The following is a 19964-nucleotide window of genomic DNA, read 5'->3' on the forward strand; positions in this document are numbered from 1 at the left end:
TGTATTATGCATCTTCACAATACTTTCATATGATTTTGTATTATGCTTCTTCATATAGCCCTGCATTAAGCTATTTTCATACAACTTTGTATCAAGTCCTTTGACATAGGAACTTTGTATCAGATCCCTATGTAGAAAAACTTATAGAAAACTTTGTGTTAAGCCTTGGTATAATGTTGTAGCCCCTAAGGATAGTTAAAGTAGAAGAAAAATGTCTTTTTGCTAGGAGTAGAATAAGATCTTTCCCCGGCTCCACTCCCTCCCCCATGTAACTCACCTGGCCAGTGCAGTTAGGTGGAGCAGCTAATTGGTAACAACAACAAGACGGAGTGTGCTTGTGTGTGTGAGTGCATGAGTGTAATATATATATCATATGCATATGATACAGTGTTAATTAATACATGTATTACTAATAAACGTGGCATTTTGCCTTATTCCCTCTGAAAAGATCCTGTACAGTACTTTAAGTACAACATAGCTTCTTAGAGCCTCAAGAATAGCAGAATACTCAATGAAGTCCACTATAGACCTCACTACATGTATCTGTTCTACCCGTGCAGTGCTTAGATCCTGCAGTGAGGAGTATGTTAGCAGATCATAAGTTAGATAGACAGACAGACAGACCTCCAATCTGCTTCAAATACGGATCCCAGGAATAAGTTTGTGAGCTTGTATGTTCATTTGTAAAAGCATCTGCTTCAGGTCATAGAGCACTGGACATATGCAGGGATGCTGGAATTGATATTACTACCAGGGTGAATATAATCAGCTTCCATGGCATACTGTTGTAACCTAAAGTGATTGAGAAAGGTTCTCCAGGATTGCTTTCAGTATACTCAAATCTGTTTTGATTTGGATCGAGAGGTTTAATCTTATTACTAAAAAAAAAAAAAAAAAAAAAAGCTTCCGAATCTGGACAATTTTATTTAAGCCTGCCAAACTCACTTTGCTATATGTACTAATCTCAATGGTCCATGTAACTGTGGAAATTTAAGCACATGCCAGGATTTAATTTTCAGTGGGGTTAGGTCCATCCTTTGTTTTGTAGGTTCAATTTGTACCTACAAAACGTGTACCTGCAAAAATAAATTGTGGACAAAAATCTAAAGCATTTGTACTTTTAAACTACCTGATTTACACCCACAATGAGTACTTAGCAATGAATGTACTTTCCTTTGCACTTATAAAAAGAAGACTGCCCTTCTGAAAATGTACTCCATAATGTCTAAATCCCTAATCAGAGGAAACAAAAGAAAATATTCATGAATTAGGAAAACAATATTTTCTCAGCTAAAGTTACTTATTAGAATTGTAGCCTAAGGGAAAGGAAACAATTTAGAGGGGTCAGAGATGCTTTGTATATTTTGACAAACATAGCAACTACCCGTTTGCCATGGATCTAGTTTCACATCCCATTTATTCACATAAAATGTCAATAGACAAGCATAAGGCTAGAGCTCTGTTTAAAATAACAGACTAAGCTACAACAGAGGAATGGTTCATGGGTTGAGTTCAGACAGTCTCTGTCTTCGTCAAAGCAAAAGACATGCTTATACTGTAAATCTTTTTATTAAAATAATGGAAAAATATTTCGTAGCATGCTTGCACATTTCAAAACAGCAGGCCATTATGAAGCTTACTATTATCCAGACTTGCCTCAAATTATCCATTACTAGTAACTTCACTCCCAGTGCATGTATTTCCTTAGGGTTTGATTGTGCAACCCTTAGTCACGCTGGTGAGCACTGTGTGAGCAGCCCCACTGAAATCAATTGAATTGCTCTGCCTGAGAAAGTACTCAGTCATAAAGATTGCACAGTCGGGCCCTTATCTTTTCAGACTATTCAACCAGTGTCGCTAACCACTAGACATCTCCACTCTGCCCTGGAGGCATGGTAAGACGGGAAAGTGAAGCAGAACATGTAGTTATCCCCATTGGTAGGTTATATGAAGTGAGCATAGTAACAACAATACTCCTTCAATTTTCCTAGCTGCTATGTAATGGGTGCTCTGTAAATGCCTAAGATAAATAGAAATTTTAAAGTTGCCTGGGGATTTAATGACAGGACTCCCATTAAAGTCAGTGGGGGATGTATGGTTAAATTCTGTGCAGATCTTTTGAAAAATCTAGGGATTACAGTCTGTACAATTATGTTGCTTTTGTCAGTGAAATATGAGGTTTATCTCTGGGAGCTGGAAAGACAGTGGTACTATGAGCAGTGAGAAATGTGTATTTATTCAAATGGAAATGGCATAAATGTATCCTGGGCTATCTTGTACTTCCTCTGTGAACATAACTTTCTCGCCCCTCCCCTGCCCTCCATTATGTTTTTGGAATGTGAGCTCTGTTGGGTCCTAATCTAGTGTTCCATTTACCAGAGAGCTTGGGGGTACCTATAAACTGTTATCTTATCTGTATTTTGGAAACACCCAGAGAGTTCCAGGACCTTTCCGTTCATACAATCTAAGACAGCACCTCCCAAACTTTACTGGTTCACATACCACCTTCTTAAAAAATTGTTGTGAAGTGAATGGATAGATCATCAAGCATGTGTACCCGAGTTTGGGGACCCCTGATATAGGCTGTCAGACAGGAAATCCTAAGTGGATGAAACACACAAACACAGTAGAGGTGGATTGGAAAGATGAAGTAACAGTAAAGACAACAGAGTAGAGCAGAAAAAACAAGTCACAGCTTCCACCTTGCCTTTTCTATAATGTGTCTTGTATTCTAGTGAAGACTAGAAATTAGTATTGTTTAACAAAATGTACTAATCCTGCAACATCACATTTCTTTTAGTGACATGTGAATCTGTTTGGATAAAATAAGAACCAACTACAGCTTTCCCTCCAAAATGTACCTGACCCCTCAGGAAAGCTTGATTGACCTTTCCCTCTCTATTACATTTCATTTTTGCATAGTCTCTAACTATAAGGCAAATTTTCCAGAACTCAGATCATTCTTGTAGTTCTTTTCTGAACCCTTTCCGATTTCCAGTATTATTTTTCAGCTGTGAATACCAGAACTAAACAAAGCATTCCAGTAATGGTCTTACTAATGCCATATACAGAAATAATACCACCTCTCTATTCCTATTTGATACTCCCCTTCTTATGCATCCAAGGGCTGTGTTTGGCCTCTTCACTATTTAATATTATTATATTACTGCATCAAAAAACCTCTACATTAAAAGAACTTTGAGGCTGCAAAATCAAACATTCAATAATTAGGAAATGCCAGACTTAAGGATGTCTCTGCTACCTTAATTGTGCCTCCCTTCTGCTTTATGATAGTCTTTAATGGCATGATCACATTGTATTTTCCACAGGATCACTGCCTCATTCAGTGAGTACTTATTCAATATTTCTTTTCATCCTTATTCAGTGTGTGGCCCCAGACCTTATTCACCACACAAACTATCCACAAACGTGGATAGTTCTCTTCATCGTGGATAGTTCTCTGAAGATGTCCACGCAGTGTGCAGAGGCGGTCAAAAAAGCAAACAGGATGTTAGGAATCATTAAGAAGGGGATAGAGAATAAGACTGAGAATATATTATTGTCCTTATATAAATCCATGGTACGCCCGCATCTCGAATACTGTGTACAGATGTGGTCTCCTCACCTCAAAAAAGATATTCTAGCACTAGAAAAGGTTCAGAAAAGGGCAACTAAAATGATTAGGGGTTTAGAGTGGGTCCCATACGAGGAAAGATTAAAGAGACTAGGACTCTTCAGCTTGGAAAAGAGAAGACTAAGGGGGGATATGATAGAGGTATATAAAATCATGAGTGATGTGGAGAAAGTGGATAAGGAAAAGTTATTTACTTATTCCCATAATACAAGAACTAGGGGTCACCAAATGAAATTAATAGGCAGCAGGTTTAAAACAAATAAAAGGAAGTAGTTCTTCACGCAGCGCACAGTCAACTTGTGGAACTCCTTACCTGAGGAGGTTGTGAAGGCTAGGACTATAACAATGTTTAAAAGGGGACTGGATAAATTCATGGTGGGTAAGTCCATAAATGGCTATTAGCTAGGATGGGTAAGAATGGTTTCCCTAGCCTCTGTTCGTCAGAGGATGGAGATGGATGGCAGGAGAGAGATCACTTGATCATTGCCTGTTAGGTTCACTCCCTCTGGGGCACCTGGCATTGGCCACTGTCAGTAGACAGATACTGGGCTAGATGGACCTTTGGTCTGACCCGGTACGGCCTTTCTTATGTTCTATGTTCTTATGTAAACATTAATTTTCTTCACAATGCCCCTGTGATATTATGTGGTGGTATTATCCCCATTTTAGAACTGGGGAATTGAGACACAGAGAGATAAAGGTTACAATTGTTAAAAGTACCCACTCATTTAAGGTGTGCAACTTGAGACAGTGAGGGCCTGATTTTTCAGAGTACTTAACAGTTTTATAGCACATTATATATTCAGAGCACAGCTGTGAATGCCCTGCATTTCTGCATATATAGCACCAACTGTCTCATGTTAGGCACCAAGAAAATGAGGAACATACAATTAGTGGCCAGCTGTGAACACTTTTTGGTTTGAGTGACTTGCTCAGCATCACATAGGAACTCGGTGGAAAAGAGAGGGATAGAATCAAATTTTCCAGGGCAGTACTGTACTGCCTTAACCATGAGATGATCCTTTCTCTCCCTGCAATCCCTTGCCTCCAACAAATTAGAAAGTGGTTTTACAGAAAATAACCTCCTTCACTACACCACACTTATATATTCCCATACATGTTTCTCCTGAGGGAATTTGGCGCCAAAAAATTAAATATTCTGCACAAAAAAATTAAAAATGCCACACACTATTTTAAAATTCCACAAAATTCTGCATATTTTATGTCAAAATAACACAATATAACCACACCATTGTTATTATTTGCTGACAAGTATTTTGAAATAAATTACCAAAATAATTGAAAATGGTGTGATTATATTGTTGTTGTGTTTCTGTGCTATTTTGACAATATGCAGAACTTTGCAGAATTTTAAAATATTGTGCATGGAATTTTTAATTTTCTTGTGCAGAATATTTAATTGTTTGGCGCAGAATTCCCTCAGGAGTATCAGGGTTCTGTGTGGCGCAATCTGGGTGCAGGCAGCTCGGTGAGGGATCTATGTGCAGGGGGGAATCTGGATGCACAGAGGCTCAGTGCGGGGTTCTGGGTGCAGCGGGAATGGGACTCTGCACGGGAGTGCAGGTGAAGGTGGTTAGGGCTCAGTGTGGGGGGGAGTGGGGCTGGGTGGAGGGGTCAGGGTGCAGCTGCTTGGGGTTCAGTGGGGTGGGGGTCCAAGTGTGGGGGGCTCCTGATGCAGGGGATGATGCTTGGTGGGGTAGAGGATTGGGGGCTTTGTGGGGGACAGGGGTTCTGGGTGTGCAGGTGGGGGAAGGGGTCACTGTACAGGGAGCTGCTCCCCTGTCCGCCCAACCCCTGCACATCCAGACCGCTGCGAAGCCGGCCCTCCCGCCATGGCGCAGAGCTTCCTGCAGCCAGGGGAAGTTTCTGAGGCTTGAGCTGACCCGGTCGTGGCTGCTCCATGCAGGGGAGGGGGAGGGGGAACTCCATCTCTGTCCTCCCCCTCCCGCCCAGCTGGGACTAAAGGTCCCTGGGTGGCCGGGGCATCCCCAGACCTCACTTCCCGACTGCCCGAGCTGCCAGGGAGGGGTGAGTGAGAACTGGTGCATCGTCTCTTTGCTTCCCCACGGAAATCATTTTCTGCCAGGAAGCAAAAGGAAGGGGTGGGAGGGCATTTTTCTGGGGCACAGAATTTCCCAAGGCGTAACATGTGCACTGAGGCAGGGGAACCGTGGAAATAAGTAGTAGAGTCTCTGCTTACAAACATAATGCCTACACATAAGTAGGCTGAATTAAGGTTGGGCAACTCTTAAATCTTACTTTTGATAACTTGACTTTACAATCTTAACATTCTTTTCACATTGTTTTTAAAATGTAATTTCCTGACTTTACAAAAATCTGGAAAAAAATCTAGAAATTCCATCATGTAGAACCATACTGACCCCCAGCTTGGGTTATCAGCAGTGTTTGGATCTTTATAGCATAGACCATTATCACTTAGTTAATGGGGTAACTGGTGGTGGTAGTAGAAGACTAAATATGGGGATCAGCTACTAGAAGGGGACGAGACTCACACGGTGCCAGGGGTTTCACATATATATGCTGACAATAGAGATACGTAGAGACTCGACTCTTGGTTCAGTTCCAGGTTCTGGAGAGTAGTGTGTTTTTCCAAAGTTATAGATCGTTCTGTCCCTGTATCTTCCACAAGTTTATCTCTGTACACCTTTCTTCCTATCTATCCATTCCCAGCTCCTGTCCTCTCCTCAGCTATAATCTTCCCTCTGATTCACACCTATATACCCTCCAAGACCTTGGCTCATGTCCCCTTCCCCTTCTGCTGCTTCCCCGACTGGCTCCTATCTCCCACTTCCCCCCCCCCATCTTTTGGCTAATGTTCCCCCCTTTGGTTCCTGCAACACTGTCTCCCACATGCCTCACCCCTCTTCATTTTAAGCCAGGCTACTTTCTTCTGCTGCTCACTACCTGGCACTAGGAGCATGAAAGAGAGTCTCCCTGTTCTCATTTCTGGAGTCTACTGCTCCTGTGAATTGTATGGAAAGTCCTGCTCAGCCCAGCCCCATGGTGGGGTACCCACAGTGTAGTCTGCAAAAGGAGCTGTGAATGGCTGGGGCATGCTCACTGCAGACAGAATCTCTGGAGACTTTAGCAGCCATACTCTAGAAGTTTCCCTTGATCATGTGTGAGCTAAGATTTGTTAAAAGGCTCATACCTAGTGAAAATATGCCCAGTTTTTCATGGGAACAGTAAAAGCCACATCCCTCACACACACACCCTGCAGACAAATTTCCTGCTCCAAAGCATGGAGACACTAGAGCATCTAAAAAAATAATGCACTGGTTGTAAGAATAATGTAAGAAAAACAATGGATTTTTCCCTAATCTCACCCGCAGAAATAGCTCAATTGTTTTGGCCGAAACTTTAAATAAAAACAAAAAAGCAACCTTTCCCCCCCCCGCCCAAAAAAATAATAATAATAATTCAGCCTGAGGCAAGTATTCAGGGTGGAAAATTTCAACTCAAATGGTTTACCTTTTGCAAAGTTATATGCAACTGAAAACAGGATCTTATAATAAAAGTAGATATATGGTAAAGAAGACTAACCAAACTACTACTAACTATACTATGAAACTTAAAACTATTTCTCTTTCGTCACAGACACTGGGACGCTGCTACGGAGCTCCAGCTCAGGCCGGGGATGGTTGAGAAGGAGAGGGGGTTGGGTCGTGCGCGTGATAGATGAGGCACTAACAGCGCTGCGAGACAAGCACTGTGCATGCATGACCCACACAGACACGGCTGCTAAAATTCTCCGATCAATGGCACAGGGGCACTCTAACCCCTGAAGTGGAGCACCCACAGGGGGACACATCTTGAAGAACCTCAATCATTGTACAAGGTGAGTAACCTTCTCTTATAATAGGAAATGCCCAGCAACTTTAACAATAGATTTTGCTATCTACACTGCCTGTATTATTACACTATTTTAGCTATATTACTATTATTATTGAAGTTCTTTACTGACTGACAGCTGCTTCCAGCTGGACACCGGATTCACTGCTGAGGCTTATGTCTACACTATGAGCTAGGGGTGTGATTTCTCTGCTCATATACAGATACTTGCACTAACTCTCATTGAGCTAGCACTAGTATAAATAGCAGTGTAGCTATGGTCGTACTGGTAGCAGCAGCAGAGACGGAACTGACCCATGCTGAGTACATATCCACCGGTTTCATGCAGGTTTGGGCTCGGCATGGCTCAGCTGTGCTTCTGCTGCTGCTACCAGTGCCACTGTGGCTACAGTGTATTTATACTAGCGCTAGATTGATGGGAGCTTGCGTGAGTATGTGTACGTGAGCAGGGGAATCACACCTTAGTGAGTAGTGCGGAAACAGCCTAAATCTCAGTCTGATCTCACTTACAGTGGTGCAGTACATCTGCATGAAACAGGGTGAGATCAGAATCAGGGCTGGAGTATCTATCTCTTTGGAGAACTAGACTCCAGGAGAAACTTTCATAGATTCTTCAATGAAGAATGAAGGTTGGCAAAAGGCACTTTTGAGCATTCCCCAGTCGATGAAATATGAGCTAGCCAGAGCTGGATCCAAGGCAATAGTTCATACATTCTTTGGGTTCTGCTGATGTTTCCACACTGCAAGCCAGCCTCCCTCTCACATTTTCTGTCATCAGCAGAACTGGCTAAATGAATGTACTGCTGTGCATCTGACTCACAGGTTTGTATTCTTCTACATCTAATCATGTCACTTGGTAATTACAGAAAGATTTTTTTCACTTTTTTTTTTTAAGAACTTGGAACTTGAGGGATCAGTAATGTGAGCTTTAAAATAATTTCACAACATGTCCTGCATTGTGGCTGGAAGTGCGAAAGAGATGCCTTCCCCCCCCCCCCACAAAAAAAGTTCAAAGCTGCCTGAAGGACATCAGAAAAACTGTGACAAGTTGAAAATAGCAATCTCGTTGTTCTGTGGCACTTTGGGAACGTAAAAATATTTATCCCTTTTTATCTGTGGGTCTCCAAGGGGAGTAATTAGCCTTACCCTCATTGTCTAGCTGGTGAAACTGAGGCACTGAGAAATGAAGCAACTCTCACAAGGTCACATAGAAGAGCTGGGCATAAACCCCCTGTCCACAAATTCCCAGGCTGGGTTACTAAACTATTCTGTGTCATGGTAGGTGATACTGTGCATTGATTGATGCAGTGAACCACTGAACAACATTCCCTGTCATATGCCAGGGAGACCTAAGAAGTTTGGTGTAGTACTTGCAGATTTGGTGGGTATTGTGACACTGTCACCTTTTACATTAGCTATGGTCTGAGGTAGCAGTGTTCAGATATGGATTGGAATTAGGTTTATAGTGGGTTTCAGTTTGAGGCCAGACTAGGGCTAGGGTGCTGGGTTAATTTGACTCCTGCCTCTCTCTCTCTCCTCACCCTTCTGCTGTGCAAAGGCACCAATTCCCTCCCCACGCCTGGTTTCTCCTTCTTTTTCTTTAGGGAGTTGGGAATGCCAAGTGGTGGCAGGCCTACCCTGTATCTCAGCAGATAGGGAGACTTGTACTCCCTGGCAGACTTCTCAGCATGTAACTGTTGAGTCAGTGCCAGTCTTTACACCTCTGTCTAGCCCTCCCAATTCATGCTGCCTTCACCCCGCTGGTTCCCCATCAGAGCTCAGAGCTGGGAACCGGTAGCTGAAGAACACCCTTAACAAAAGTCCTGCCTCTCAGAGTCAATTATCATCTTCCTTCCCCATACTCACTGCCTTAGGCACCTCAGAACACCTTAGAATGGGCCAGTGGCCTAAGAATGTAAGATTTGATAGATTTGACTCGGAGCTGAGTTAAAACACTCTGTATTTTCCCACCCCCTACTACCCAAAATGGGAGATGGACTGCATTCAGTTTATTTTGCACACTACATATAGCTGTGAAACCTTTTCATTGCAAAAACTCCCCTTGAAGATACCCATAGCAAATCTGTTAGTTGTAGGTAATTTTTTTTACTGTACTATAACATGTTCCTTAAAATCAAATTCTGAAGTTCATCTTTTCTCAAAATTAGGAACCACCACCACTTTTCATCTATAGTCACCTCTGCCTGGAGACTGGAATGAAGGGCTTTATATATTTGTTTCCTGAAGATGGCAGCAATGTCTTTACTATGCAATACACCCAGCTTCATGAGGCTGTTTTGTAGCAGAGATACAGTACCAACTGTTCATTTCCACTGCGGCTGAGGATACATATGAGCATGTAAGAGGTTCACAAAACAACGCTTCCTCTGTTGTGAAATGGCACCAGGGAGCTACAACAGGCCTTTCCATCAGGGAAAATGTTCTTTTCATTTTAATATGACAGGCAAAATAACTCACAAGGGCAATCATACATATTGTGCATGGTGTGTACTGTTCCTTGAGAGATTTCCTCAGAAATACAATGGTAGCAGAGCAGTGTGCAGAGTTAGCACTAATGAGCTATGCATTACTATTATGTTCATTTCACATCACTCATGTAGTGAGATTTGAGTCCCAGGCCTGCTGCTTGGATGAGTGTTCATTGCTGAAGCTAAAGTGACATTTGCATCCAGCAGGTAAAAAGACTGGTGCTTTTGTGAGTGGAGGTGATTAAATCTTCAGGGCAATGAAATGAAAGCAAAGGAACTCTGAACCTCTGACCTGAGCAAAGTATGTGAGAGCTGCAATGTGGAGAATCACTTCTGCCACTATGTATAGATAATGCCTGACTCTTCAGAACATTTTAAAATGAATTTACTGCCGGAGTGACAACACTGGGGACTAATTATCAATGCAGCAGGTATAGCTTGAGCAAGTTTCCTCACGTTATCCCACCAACGTGCCTCGACCCTGACTTGGAGAGATGATTTTTCATGCCCATTACAGCCACTGACTTTCTGTTGAGGCTGAAAATAAGCGGAGCAGGTGCTGCAATGGATTTGGCAGGAGGACATCTGTCTGCTAGAAAATTATCTGAAAGGTAGCCACCAAATGTTAAAAGTTCTCTGGGTAAAATGTTTCAAAAGCGACTTAGACCTCGTCTACATGCAGTTTGTACCAGTATAATTGTGAGGTACGGATGTGTTGGGTTTTTGTTGTTTTTGGTTTGTTTTTTTAACTGGTACAACTCATAGTGTAGATGCAGTTATAGGTATATAAATGTGCATTATACTGATACAGTTTATTCCCTTTCCCTTATGGGAATAAGCTGTGCCACTATAAGCACATAGACGTTAATATAACTGCATCCACCCTTGGGGGGGTTGTACCACTTTAATTATATCAGTGTAGTTAAAACAGCACAACTTTTTGATGTAGACTTAAGCCCAGATCCTTCAAGTTGTTTAGGTGCCTAAACTCTCACTGAAATCAATGGAAGTTAGGCACCAGAACACCTTGGAGGATCTGAGCCTTAGGAGCCTAAGTCATGAAAAGTCAATGGGACTTAGGCTGTTTAGTCCCTATCTGCATTTGAGAATGTTGCCCTCTCACTACTGATGTAGGCCAAATTCCAAACAATATGACTTGTTGAAATCACAGCTTGCAATATAAGAGACATAAAAATGTAGTTATATGAGCACATGATATTACAGTACGTGTTACAGTAAAATAGTTTAAAAAACTAATTGATAATCAGAAGTCCTTCAAAAAGACTCTCTAGATTCTGCTTGCTCTTAGCACTCAGACAGATGCTTTATCCAGGGCTTTAATATACTTTCCTTTCTGATCTCTAGTTCAGTACCAGTGCTTGGAAATATTTTCTGGTCCTGACAGACTTTCTACTGGTCCACGTAAGTGTTTCTAGCTTTAGCAGATCATGATATATTGGCCCTTAAAAAAATCGCATTTTTATTATACTTGCTTCTCTCTCTCTCTCACTCACATACACACTTACTTCAGTTCCAACATTATTTTAGCAATCAGCCTGACTTAGGCCCTGTCTCCACTCAGGGCCAGCTCCAGGCACCAGCTCAGCAAGCAGGTGCTTGGGGCGGCCAATGGGAAGGGGCGGCATGTTGGGCTCTTCGGTGGCGGGTCCCTCGGTCCCTCTCAGAGGGAAGGACCTGCCGCTGAAGAAGAAAGCGCGGTGGAGTTGCCGCCGATCGCGATCGCGGCTTTTTTTTCCCACCGCTTGGGGTGGCAAAAACCCTGGAGCCGGCCCTGTCTCCACTACCATTTTAACCAAATTTGTAATTAGTAACAAAATTAGGTCTAAATATAGCTTGTATATAACATAACAGGGTTAACGCTCAGGAGCCATGGTTGCTAACAATTGTTTCATCCTTGCTGGCAGCCTACACTGGCAAATATTTATGTTCCTGTAACTGTTTGACACACTTCTATTTGCACTGTTGATGGACCCACTTAACTATGCTTGTGTGATCAGTTTGGTGGAACCTCCATCACAGCTCTGTGTATATTAGGACATCATAGTGTATATTGTCTCATATTGCTTGTGTCACTCAGTGTGTGTGCTGTCAGGGCACTCTATCTCCTGCTGAGGTAGATTCCACAGCCAGAAGGGACCTCTGTGATCATCTAGTCTGATTTCCTGTATAACACAGACCATAGAACTGCCCACAAAATAATTCCTAGAGCATATATTTTAGAAAAACATCCAATCTCGATTTTAAAATGGCCAGTGATAGAGAATTCACCAAGACCATTGGTAAGTTCTTCCAGTGGTTAATTACTATGGGATAATATTTTTGACTTTCCCAGAATGCACTGATAGGAATAGTTACATAGTGGACAGACAAGTGTGGTTGACATAGTTTAGTGTTGTGAAAAAGCTTCTGGGTGGACATAGTTCAAACATGTTTGTTATAATTGGGTCAGATTAGAAGGTCACAAATTGGTTATGGAAACATGGTTTGTACTTGTAGTGTATATAGGGCTTTAGAAATGAATGCTTTGTATTGTTTGAAAGCTAAGATTCCAAACTCTTTGTTCTCTAGACATCATCCGATAAAACTATGACAGAATTAAAGTGGAGAAAGAAAGCAAGATGGTAGTCAGAATGACGTGATTTTAAAGTCCAATGGCTCACAAACTAACTGTGATAAATACTTTATACCATTGAAAAGCTGGTGTTTCAGAAGACACTAATCTTTAAAGCTATCACTGGTCCTTCAGTACTGCTCCAGGGCTGAATATATGCAGGTCCAAAATCTTGGAATTGCTAATTTTTTATCCCTGATTTAGACATTTTCGAAGTAAGCCTGCTTTGCCTTCCTATAACGTCCAGACTTTATGTGAGTGAGTGGGCACGTTATGGTACTCTCTAATGAATGGCCCACAGAGAAGATAACTGACTTGCTTATTAATCCCAGCAAAGGGAGTTTGCCTTTAGCTCAAGTGTTTAGCCTGCACTTTGGAGCTGAGAGGCCAGTGTTCTAATCTTGGCTACTTAGATCAGAGAATGTGTTATTTCTCTAAACATTGCTTGTCATCTATCCCATATGAATTTGTTACACTGCAAATGCTAAGCTACCCGGCCAATACTTGTCCCATCGGGCTTGCACACATTTTGTATCTCAAGGAAGGAAAAAAGAAAAGAAGCAATTAACTCACAACATGAAGATATAGGTACACTGATAGCCAGAATGATCCAGGCAATGTCCACCTTGGTGAGACAAATGGTTGCTCTGTGCTGGGGTTTATCCCCCTCAGTGACATGGGAAATATTCCCGGGCATGCCAGGCTTCCAGGTTCCAGCAGGCACCAGTCTGTTTAGAAAGTTTCCCGTTGCTGTGGAACCAGCTGTTGAAATGGAGCTGGCCAACCTTGTGGTGGATGCTGTGGAGAGAGCCCTGTTGGATAAAGTAGCATTATTCACCATGGTGTGTGGTGTCATGGCGGTTCCTTTAGGGTCTCCCATTGTAGGTGATGAAATGTTGACATCAAAGCTGGTCTGAACTGAATGACCCGCTGCTGTTGCAGTTCCAGGGTTGGCAAACAAAGGTACATTTGTACCTGGACTCAAGGTTACCCAAGAGTTATTTTTGCTCAGGATATCCCATATATCATAGTGTGTGGGTTTAAAAGGCACCGACCCTGTTTTGGGATCAGTCGATGGGCCAGCTGTTGGAGTGGTAAGATCTGCTCTCTGCATAACTAGCCATGTTCCATTTACCCGCTCTGCTTTTTTAAGGCCTTCCAAGGTGTTGCTGTGAAGAGAAGAGCTTGAGTCTGTCGTAGTTGCTGGCCCAGTACTATTGGGATCATTGGAGGCTGCAATCTGGGGCTGAAATGGGTGGTTAGTGAATGGGCGCCTCAAAGTAGGAAAGGGAGAGTGCAGTGCTGTCTTTAGGTAAGGCTCTGTAGAGTCTGTGAAGTTGCCTTTGAAAATCTGAAATATTTTCCCCTTCGGGCGAGTCTGTCCTGAATACAAAGCACTCTGGTTGTATAAATGATATGTTTCCATTTTGCCAATGTGATGGCTGCTGGTTGCTTGCTTCTGGTCAACGGTAGGGGCAGGTGTCTCCATTGAGCGAGCTGAGTGAAGACTTGAATGAGTCGTTGTGGGAACAGGTCCTATCGTGCTATGGCCTTTGTGTTGAGGTGTTATCCCCATGGCTGTGATGGTGGTAGTGTCTGTCAGGAGGCCCTGAGACGATGATACACTCGGGGGCAGTATCTGAACAGCAAACACCAGCTCTTCTGTCAGTGCCAAGATCAGTAGAACACCTGGAGGAAAGGACACAGAAAGGTATTGAAATGAAAACCACAGAGGTACAGACTAAAATCCCTATGATTGTGTATTCATGCTTTCCTTATTCAAGCTTTTATGGTATCTTTCAAGTTAGTTCACTATAATTTGTCAGGCACGCATACATTAGGCAAAGAGATTGCAGCGAGAGCCTTAGGAAGATGCCAAAGCATTAAATTATAGTACAGCAGAAAAGTGCATGACTAACTTTAATCTTCACCTCCATCTCTAAGAAATCAAGAAGGGGGGAGAGCCTAAAGGAGCTCTGAAAGCCCTAGTTCTTATTGGGAGGAGGATTCCTCCAGTGTGGGAACTCAGGAAGGCAGCTATAAGGTTGCCTTCTGACCCTAGCATAAGGGCCAGACCAGGGGCAGGGCTGGGAGTAGGAGGAGGGGTGTATCCTGGGCAGGGCTGGAGCATGTAGATTCCAGGCAGTGCTGCCACTCAGAGTTGCCTGCAGAAGGTGCTGTAATTGGGCTACTCTAGCCCCTGGAGCAGCCCAGGATGTAGAAGTGAAAAGATGGTTTAAAGCCACCATAGTTTCCCACCCCCTGGGCTGCAAGATCTGTGGTGGACTCCTGGCATGTGGTAGAAGGGGGAATAGGCATCACACAGAGCCCCTAACATATGGTTGAGGGGGTGGGAGGAGTCCCTGAAATAGATGAGAATGGGAAGGTAGCACATAAGGAGTTGGTAGGGAGGGATCTGAGGAGGCCCCAGTGTGCCCAATGTGCTCGGCCAATAGAAGATTTAGAGCATACCCCTAGGAGGTTGCAATTAAAACAACATATTTTAATTTTTTTTTTTTTTGCCCACGAGCCTCCACTCCCAGACAGCTGCCCACTTTGTTGTGAGCCTGCTGGGGTTTTTAGCCTCCTTGTTCTTCGGCTAAGATTGTTAAGCATCAGTAGTGATTTAGGGTGTCGCTGTTTTTGGGTGCCCAACTGGAGATGCCTTAAAGAGATTTGATTTTTTGAGCAGATGGATGGCTCAACACTTTCTGAAACTCAGATTTCTTTAACATGTCGAAAGTGGGGCACAGAGAAATTGAGACACCCAAAATCACTGGTCACTTTTGAAAATCTTGCCTTTTATCTACAGTGTCTGAGAAGTGCAAAACACTCTAACATGGGCAAATTCAAAAGACCACAGTTTTGAAACTACAGTATTATTAGGCTTCCAATTTTGACCCAATACAGTCAACCCTCTGTTTTAACTTTTATACAGATGTTTGAATTTTCATTTCCTGTGCTTGTACATGTGGAATTTGAGGTTTTCTGTAGGCTTTTGCCCTTCCCACCTCCCAGTAAGTGACTGTTAGCTCATGAAAAGTGCAGATTCACAACACTGGCAATGTGAATTCATCTGTTTTTCTCTAATCCAGGTAACAGTAACAATACAAGCCCTGGTTCTGCTGATGTACCTTTACGTCACTACAGCTTGCAGGAACCACACTGATGCCATGTCTCCATTTGCTGAAATTGTCAACTACCTTGTGGATGCCTGTCCATTAGAAATCCACTGAGAGAATCAATTAATTTTTAAGAGGCCATTGTCCACCACTAGATGGCAATACTAAACTGGTCTGCATTAGAACCAGTGATCTTGAGGGGAAAGGCTCCATAGTCTATAACCAACCCACTGAGCCAAGTGTTTTGCACTTCTTGAACACCAAATTAATCCATTTTAATCCTTGCAATTTTAAGCCTTCCAGCCAGCAGTGTGGGACACACTCTCCTATGAGAGCACTATTAAAAGCCATTTTTATGTTAATTCACTTGGGAGTAATTTCTCACCATTGAAAAGTGAAATCTCTGTAGAATGGGACTCATGAGCATCAAGGAAGATGCTGCATTATAACTTCCACTGAGGTCCCTGGACATTGCTGGGATTAGTTATTTTGATTTTGGTTTTATACAAATTCCATACTAAAGGATGCCCAGCCCAATCCGTTGGGGTGGGGGGGGGGGAGGACATAGGAGATATAAAGTTAGAAAAAAAATTAAAACCAAAACAAAAACCAAAACAACCACCAACGTAGTAGCGCTTTTTCCTCCTGCCCTACCACACACTGGCTGATCACAAGCCATGTAACCCATACAGCTTAGAACTGCCTCATTGTCGTTTCCCCACCCTAAACAGCCTTAGCCCTCCACTCATGCTCACTCATGCTGTCTATACAGGAGGTCGACAAACTGACTTTAAAATACAGTGTATAAGACTGTAATACAAATAACTAGGGCTGTCGATTAATCACAGTTAACTCATGCGATTAACTCAAAAAAATTAATCGCGATTAATCGCAGTTTTAATCGCACTGTTAAACAATAGAATACCACTTGAAATTGATTAAATATTTTGGATGTTTTTCTACATTTTCAAATACATTGATTTCAATTACAACACAGACTACAGAGTGTACATTGCTCACTGTATATTATTTTTATTACAAATATTTGCACTGTAAAACTGATAAAAGGAATACTATTTCAATTCACCTCATACAAGTACTGTAGTGCAATCTCTTTATCATGAAAGCACAACTTACAAACGTTAATTTTTTTTTGTTACATAAATGCACTCAAAAACAAAACAATGGAAAACTTTAGAGCCGACAAGTCCACTCAGTCCTACTTCTTGTGCAGCCAGTGGCTAAGAGAAACAAGTTTGTTTACATTTACAGGAGATAATTCTGCCCGCTTCTTATTTACAATGTCACCTGAAAATGAGAACAGACGTTTGCATGGCACTTTTGTAGCCGGCATTGCAAGGTATTACGTGCCAGATATACTAAACATTCGTATGCCCCTTCATGCTTTGGCCATCATTCCAAAGGACATGCTTCCATGCTGATGATGCTCGTTAAAAAAAAAAGTGTTAATTAAATTTGTGACTGAACTCCTTGGGGGAGAATTGTATGTCTCTTGCTCTGTTCTACCCGCATTCTGCCATATATTTCACGTTATAGCAGTCTCAGATGACGACCCAGCATGTTGTTAGTTTTAAGAACACTTTCACTGCAGATTTGACAAAATGCATAGAAGATACCAATGTGAAATTTCTAAAGAGAGCTACGGCACTTGACCCAAGATTTAAGAATCTGAAGTGCCTTCCAAAATCTGAGATGGACGAGATGTAGAGCATGCTTTCAGAAGTCTTAAAAGAGCAACTCGCTGATGCAGAAACTACAGAACCCAAACTACCAAAAAAGAAAATCAACCTTCTGCTGGTGGCATCTGACTCAGATGATGAAAATGAACATGCACTGGTCCGCACTGCTTTGGATCGTTATCAAGCAAAACTCGTCATCAGCATGGACCCATGTCCTCTGGAATGGTGGTTGAAGGATCAAGAGACATATGAATCTTTAGTGCACCTGGCATGTAAATATCTTGCAACGCCGGCTACAACAGTGCCATGCGAACACCTGTTCTCACTTTTAGGTGACATTGTATATAAGAAGCAGGCAGCATTATCTCCCATAAATGTAAACAAACTTGTTTGTCTGAGCGATTGGCTGCACAAGAATTAGGACTGAGTGGACTTGTAGGCTCTAAAGTTTTATATTGTTTTGTTTTTGAGTGCATTTTTTTATATATAATTCTACATTTGTAAGTTCAACTTTCATGATAGAGATTGCACTACAGTACTTGTATTATAGATTAATTGAAAAATACTATTTCTTTTTTTAGGTATAACTCTACAGGAGGCTCTCTGTTAGCTTGAGAGGCAGAAGCTGAAAATGTTGGTGCTGAAAGCTATGGATGGGCACTAGGTCTGATGCCACATGTCTCCAGTTTAAATGGTGACTTGTGTCTCTACCATGGACTTTTTAAAATGGGATTCAGAAAATATGACAGTCTTCAACAATGATCAGCCTCATCCTTGTGAGAGTCCATACACTAATGCTACAGATAGGGCTACACTGCAACTGGGAGCATGCCTCCCAGCCCAGGTAGATGGACACGCACTCACCTGCTCTGCTCAAGCTAGTGCACTAGAAATAGCGCGGATGTTGTGGCATGTGAAATGGCTTGGGCTAGCCACCGGAGTATAAGCCTGTCCTATTCCTTGGGTCCATACTCCGGTGGCTAGCCCATACCACGAGGTCCACACTGCTAGCTCAAGTGCACTAGCTCAAGCAGAGCTAGCATGTGTCTGTCTACCTGGGCTGCAAGGTGCAGCTGGGGCCTGGGCAGGGAGTGCCACTCATCTCTGCTCCTGGCCCGGTCTCCCTCACTGTGCCCGGGGTCCCAGCCGCCGGCCCCACGCCCAGAGCTCCGCTCTTAGCCACGACTGCCGGCCTGTGGCTCTGCTCTTGGCTGTGGCCCCAGGGCCCAGGCTGCCAGCCTCAGCTTTGCCCCCGCAACCAGCTGTGGCCCCAGCCTCGGCTTCCCTTACCCTGTCCGTGTCCCCCTGCTCCCGGAGCCACAGCCCCACTCCTGGCTTGGAGGAGGGAGTGCATGAGGTAAAAAGCTTGGGGACCACTGCTGTACATACTATGCGCTTGTCCTCGATAAAACAATGATTCATCTCAACAATGAACACAAATGCATCTACACACACTGCTAAAATATCAAGACAGAGGTTTGAGTGTGAACATTTGACACCAAAACTAGACTGTAGTACCCCGTGCAGAAATGAAAGATACTGTTTATAAACTGTGACAAAAGAAAGCAGGCAACAGAACTGCAGCATGGAGGTGAGGTACATTTTATTTTTGAGAGGGGATATTTTCTGAAAGCACAAAAGGTAGTCAGACCTCCCATTGATTTTCACAAGGTGTAAGTCAGGGCAGAATTTGTCCCTATAGCTTTTAAATGCTCAGACAGAAGGTTAGCAAAATGTAGCTTAATGAGGACTCACTCTGGATTTTAGCAGATATTCATGAATAAGTGGAAAAATCTGTTTTCTTTCCTGACAATCCATCTCTTTTCTATGTAAACTCACTTTAAAAAAAACCCACTTACAAGGCATCCAGTATTTTTAGATGTGGGATTATGTATAATATAATTTTAAAATAAGGAAAGGTGAGTTGGAAGAATGTGATGTTGCCCTAACATGACAACTGAGGAGAGTCCTGACAAATCTGAAAAACAATTACTCGAAGGCACAAGATTTTTTTTTTTAATACATGTATTGAATATGCTGTTATGTTGAAAGATGCTGGAGCATTTAGGCCCTGGTCTGATAAATATTTAAGCATATGTATTTCTATGTACATAAGGCCCATCGACTTCAGTAGGCGTCCTCATGGGTGTAAAAAGTAAGTGTGTGCATACAGGTGCCTCCCATATCCAGCAGACTGGGGAATTCATTTCCTAGGCTCTATGGGGTTGGAAAGCCATGCCAACTCAAAACTAATTCCTGGTTGTTGGGGTTTTTGTTTTTTTGCATTCTTCATGCTCAGAAATGGCCAAATGATTTTATTTGTAAGTGTCATATATCAAGTGTCAGCTTTGGAGCCTAATTGAATAGCTCTGTTAAAAACCCTTCAATCCTAACAAGAATGTTGATGGACCTCATATGTTGGCAGTGTGAACAATATCACTCTGTTCTTACATAATACTCTGAGCACCGTTACACAGTGCTCCAAGTACTGTA

General features: G+C 42.6%; 1 protein-coding gene and 1 long non-coding RNA gene across 9 annotated transcripts in view; one reads left to right on the forward strand and one right to left on the reverse strand.

Moving 5' to 3' along the window:
• Positions 1-19964, forward strand: part of LOC123365376 — a 46668-nt gene that overhangs the window by 21615 nt on the left and 5089 nt on the right. For 2 of the 3 annotated variants that reach the window (XR_006577546.1, XR_006577547.1), the window contains exons 3-5: positions 7274-7514; positions 9697-9887; positions 11383-11439. This is a non-coding gene — a long non-coding RNA (uncharacterized LOC123365376). Of the gene's footprint in view, positions 1-7273; positions 7515-9696; positions 10629-11382; positions 11440-19964 lie in introns of all 3 variants that reach the window. The other variant, XR_006577548.1, reaches the window with a different exon arrangement.
• TMEM108 (transmembrane protein 108) overlaps positions 1-19964 on the reverse strand; it is a 353527-nt gene that overhangs the window by 3203 nt on the left and 330360 nt on the right. For all 6 annotated transcript variants that reach the window (XM_045008164.1, XM_045008162.1, XM_045008161.1 and 3 more), the window contains one exon: positions 13223-14338. In XM_045008164.1, coding sequence (XP_044864099.1) covers positions 13223-14338 — 1116 coding nt within the window. The remainder of the gene's footprint in view (positions 1-13222; positions 14339-19964) is intronic.

Source organism: Mauremys mutica, chromosome 2, assembly GCF_020497125.1.
Source record: "Mauremys mutica isolate MM-2020 ecotype Southern chromosome 2, ASM2049712v1, whole genome shotgun sequence".
In the NCBI taxonomy this organism is placed as follows: Eukaryota; Metazoa; Chordata; order Testudines; family Geoemydidae; genus Mauremys; species Mauremys mutica.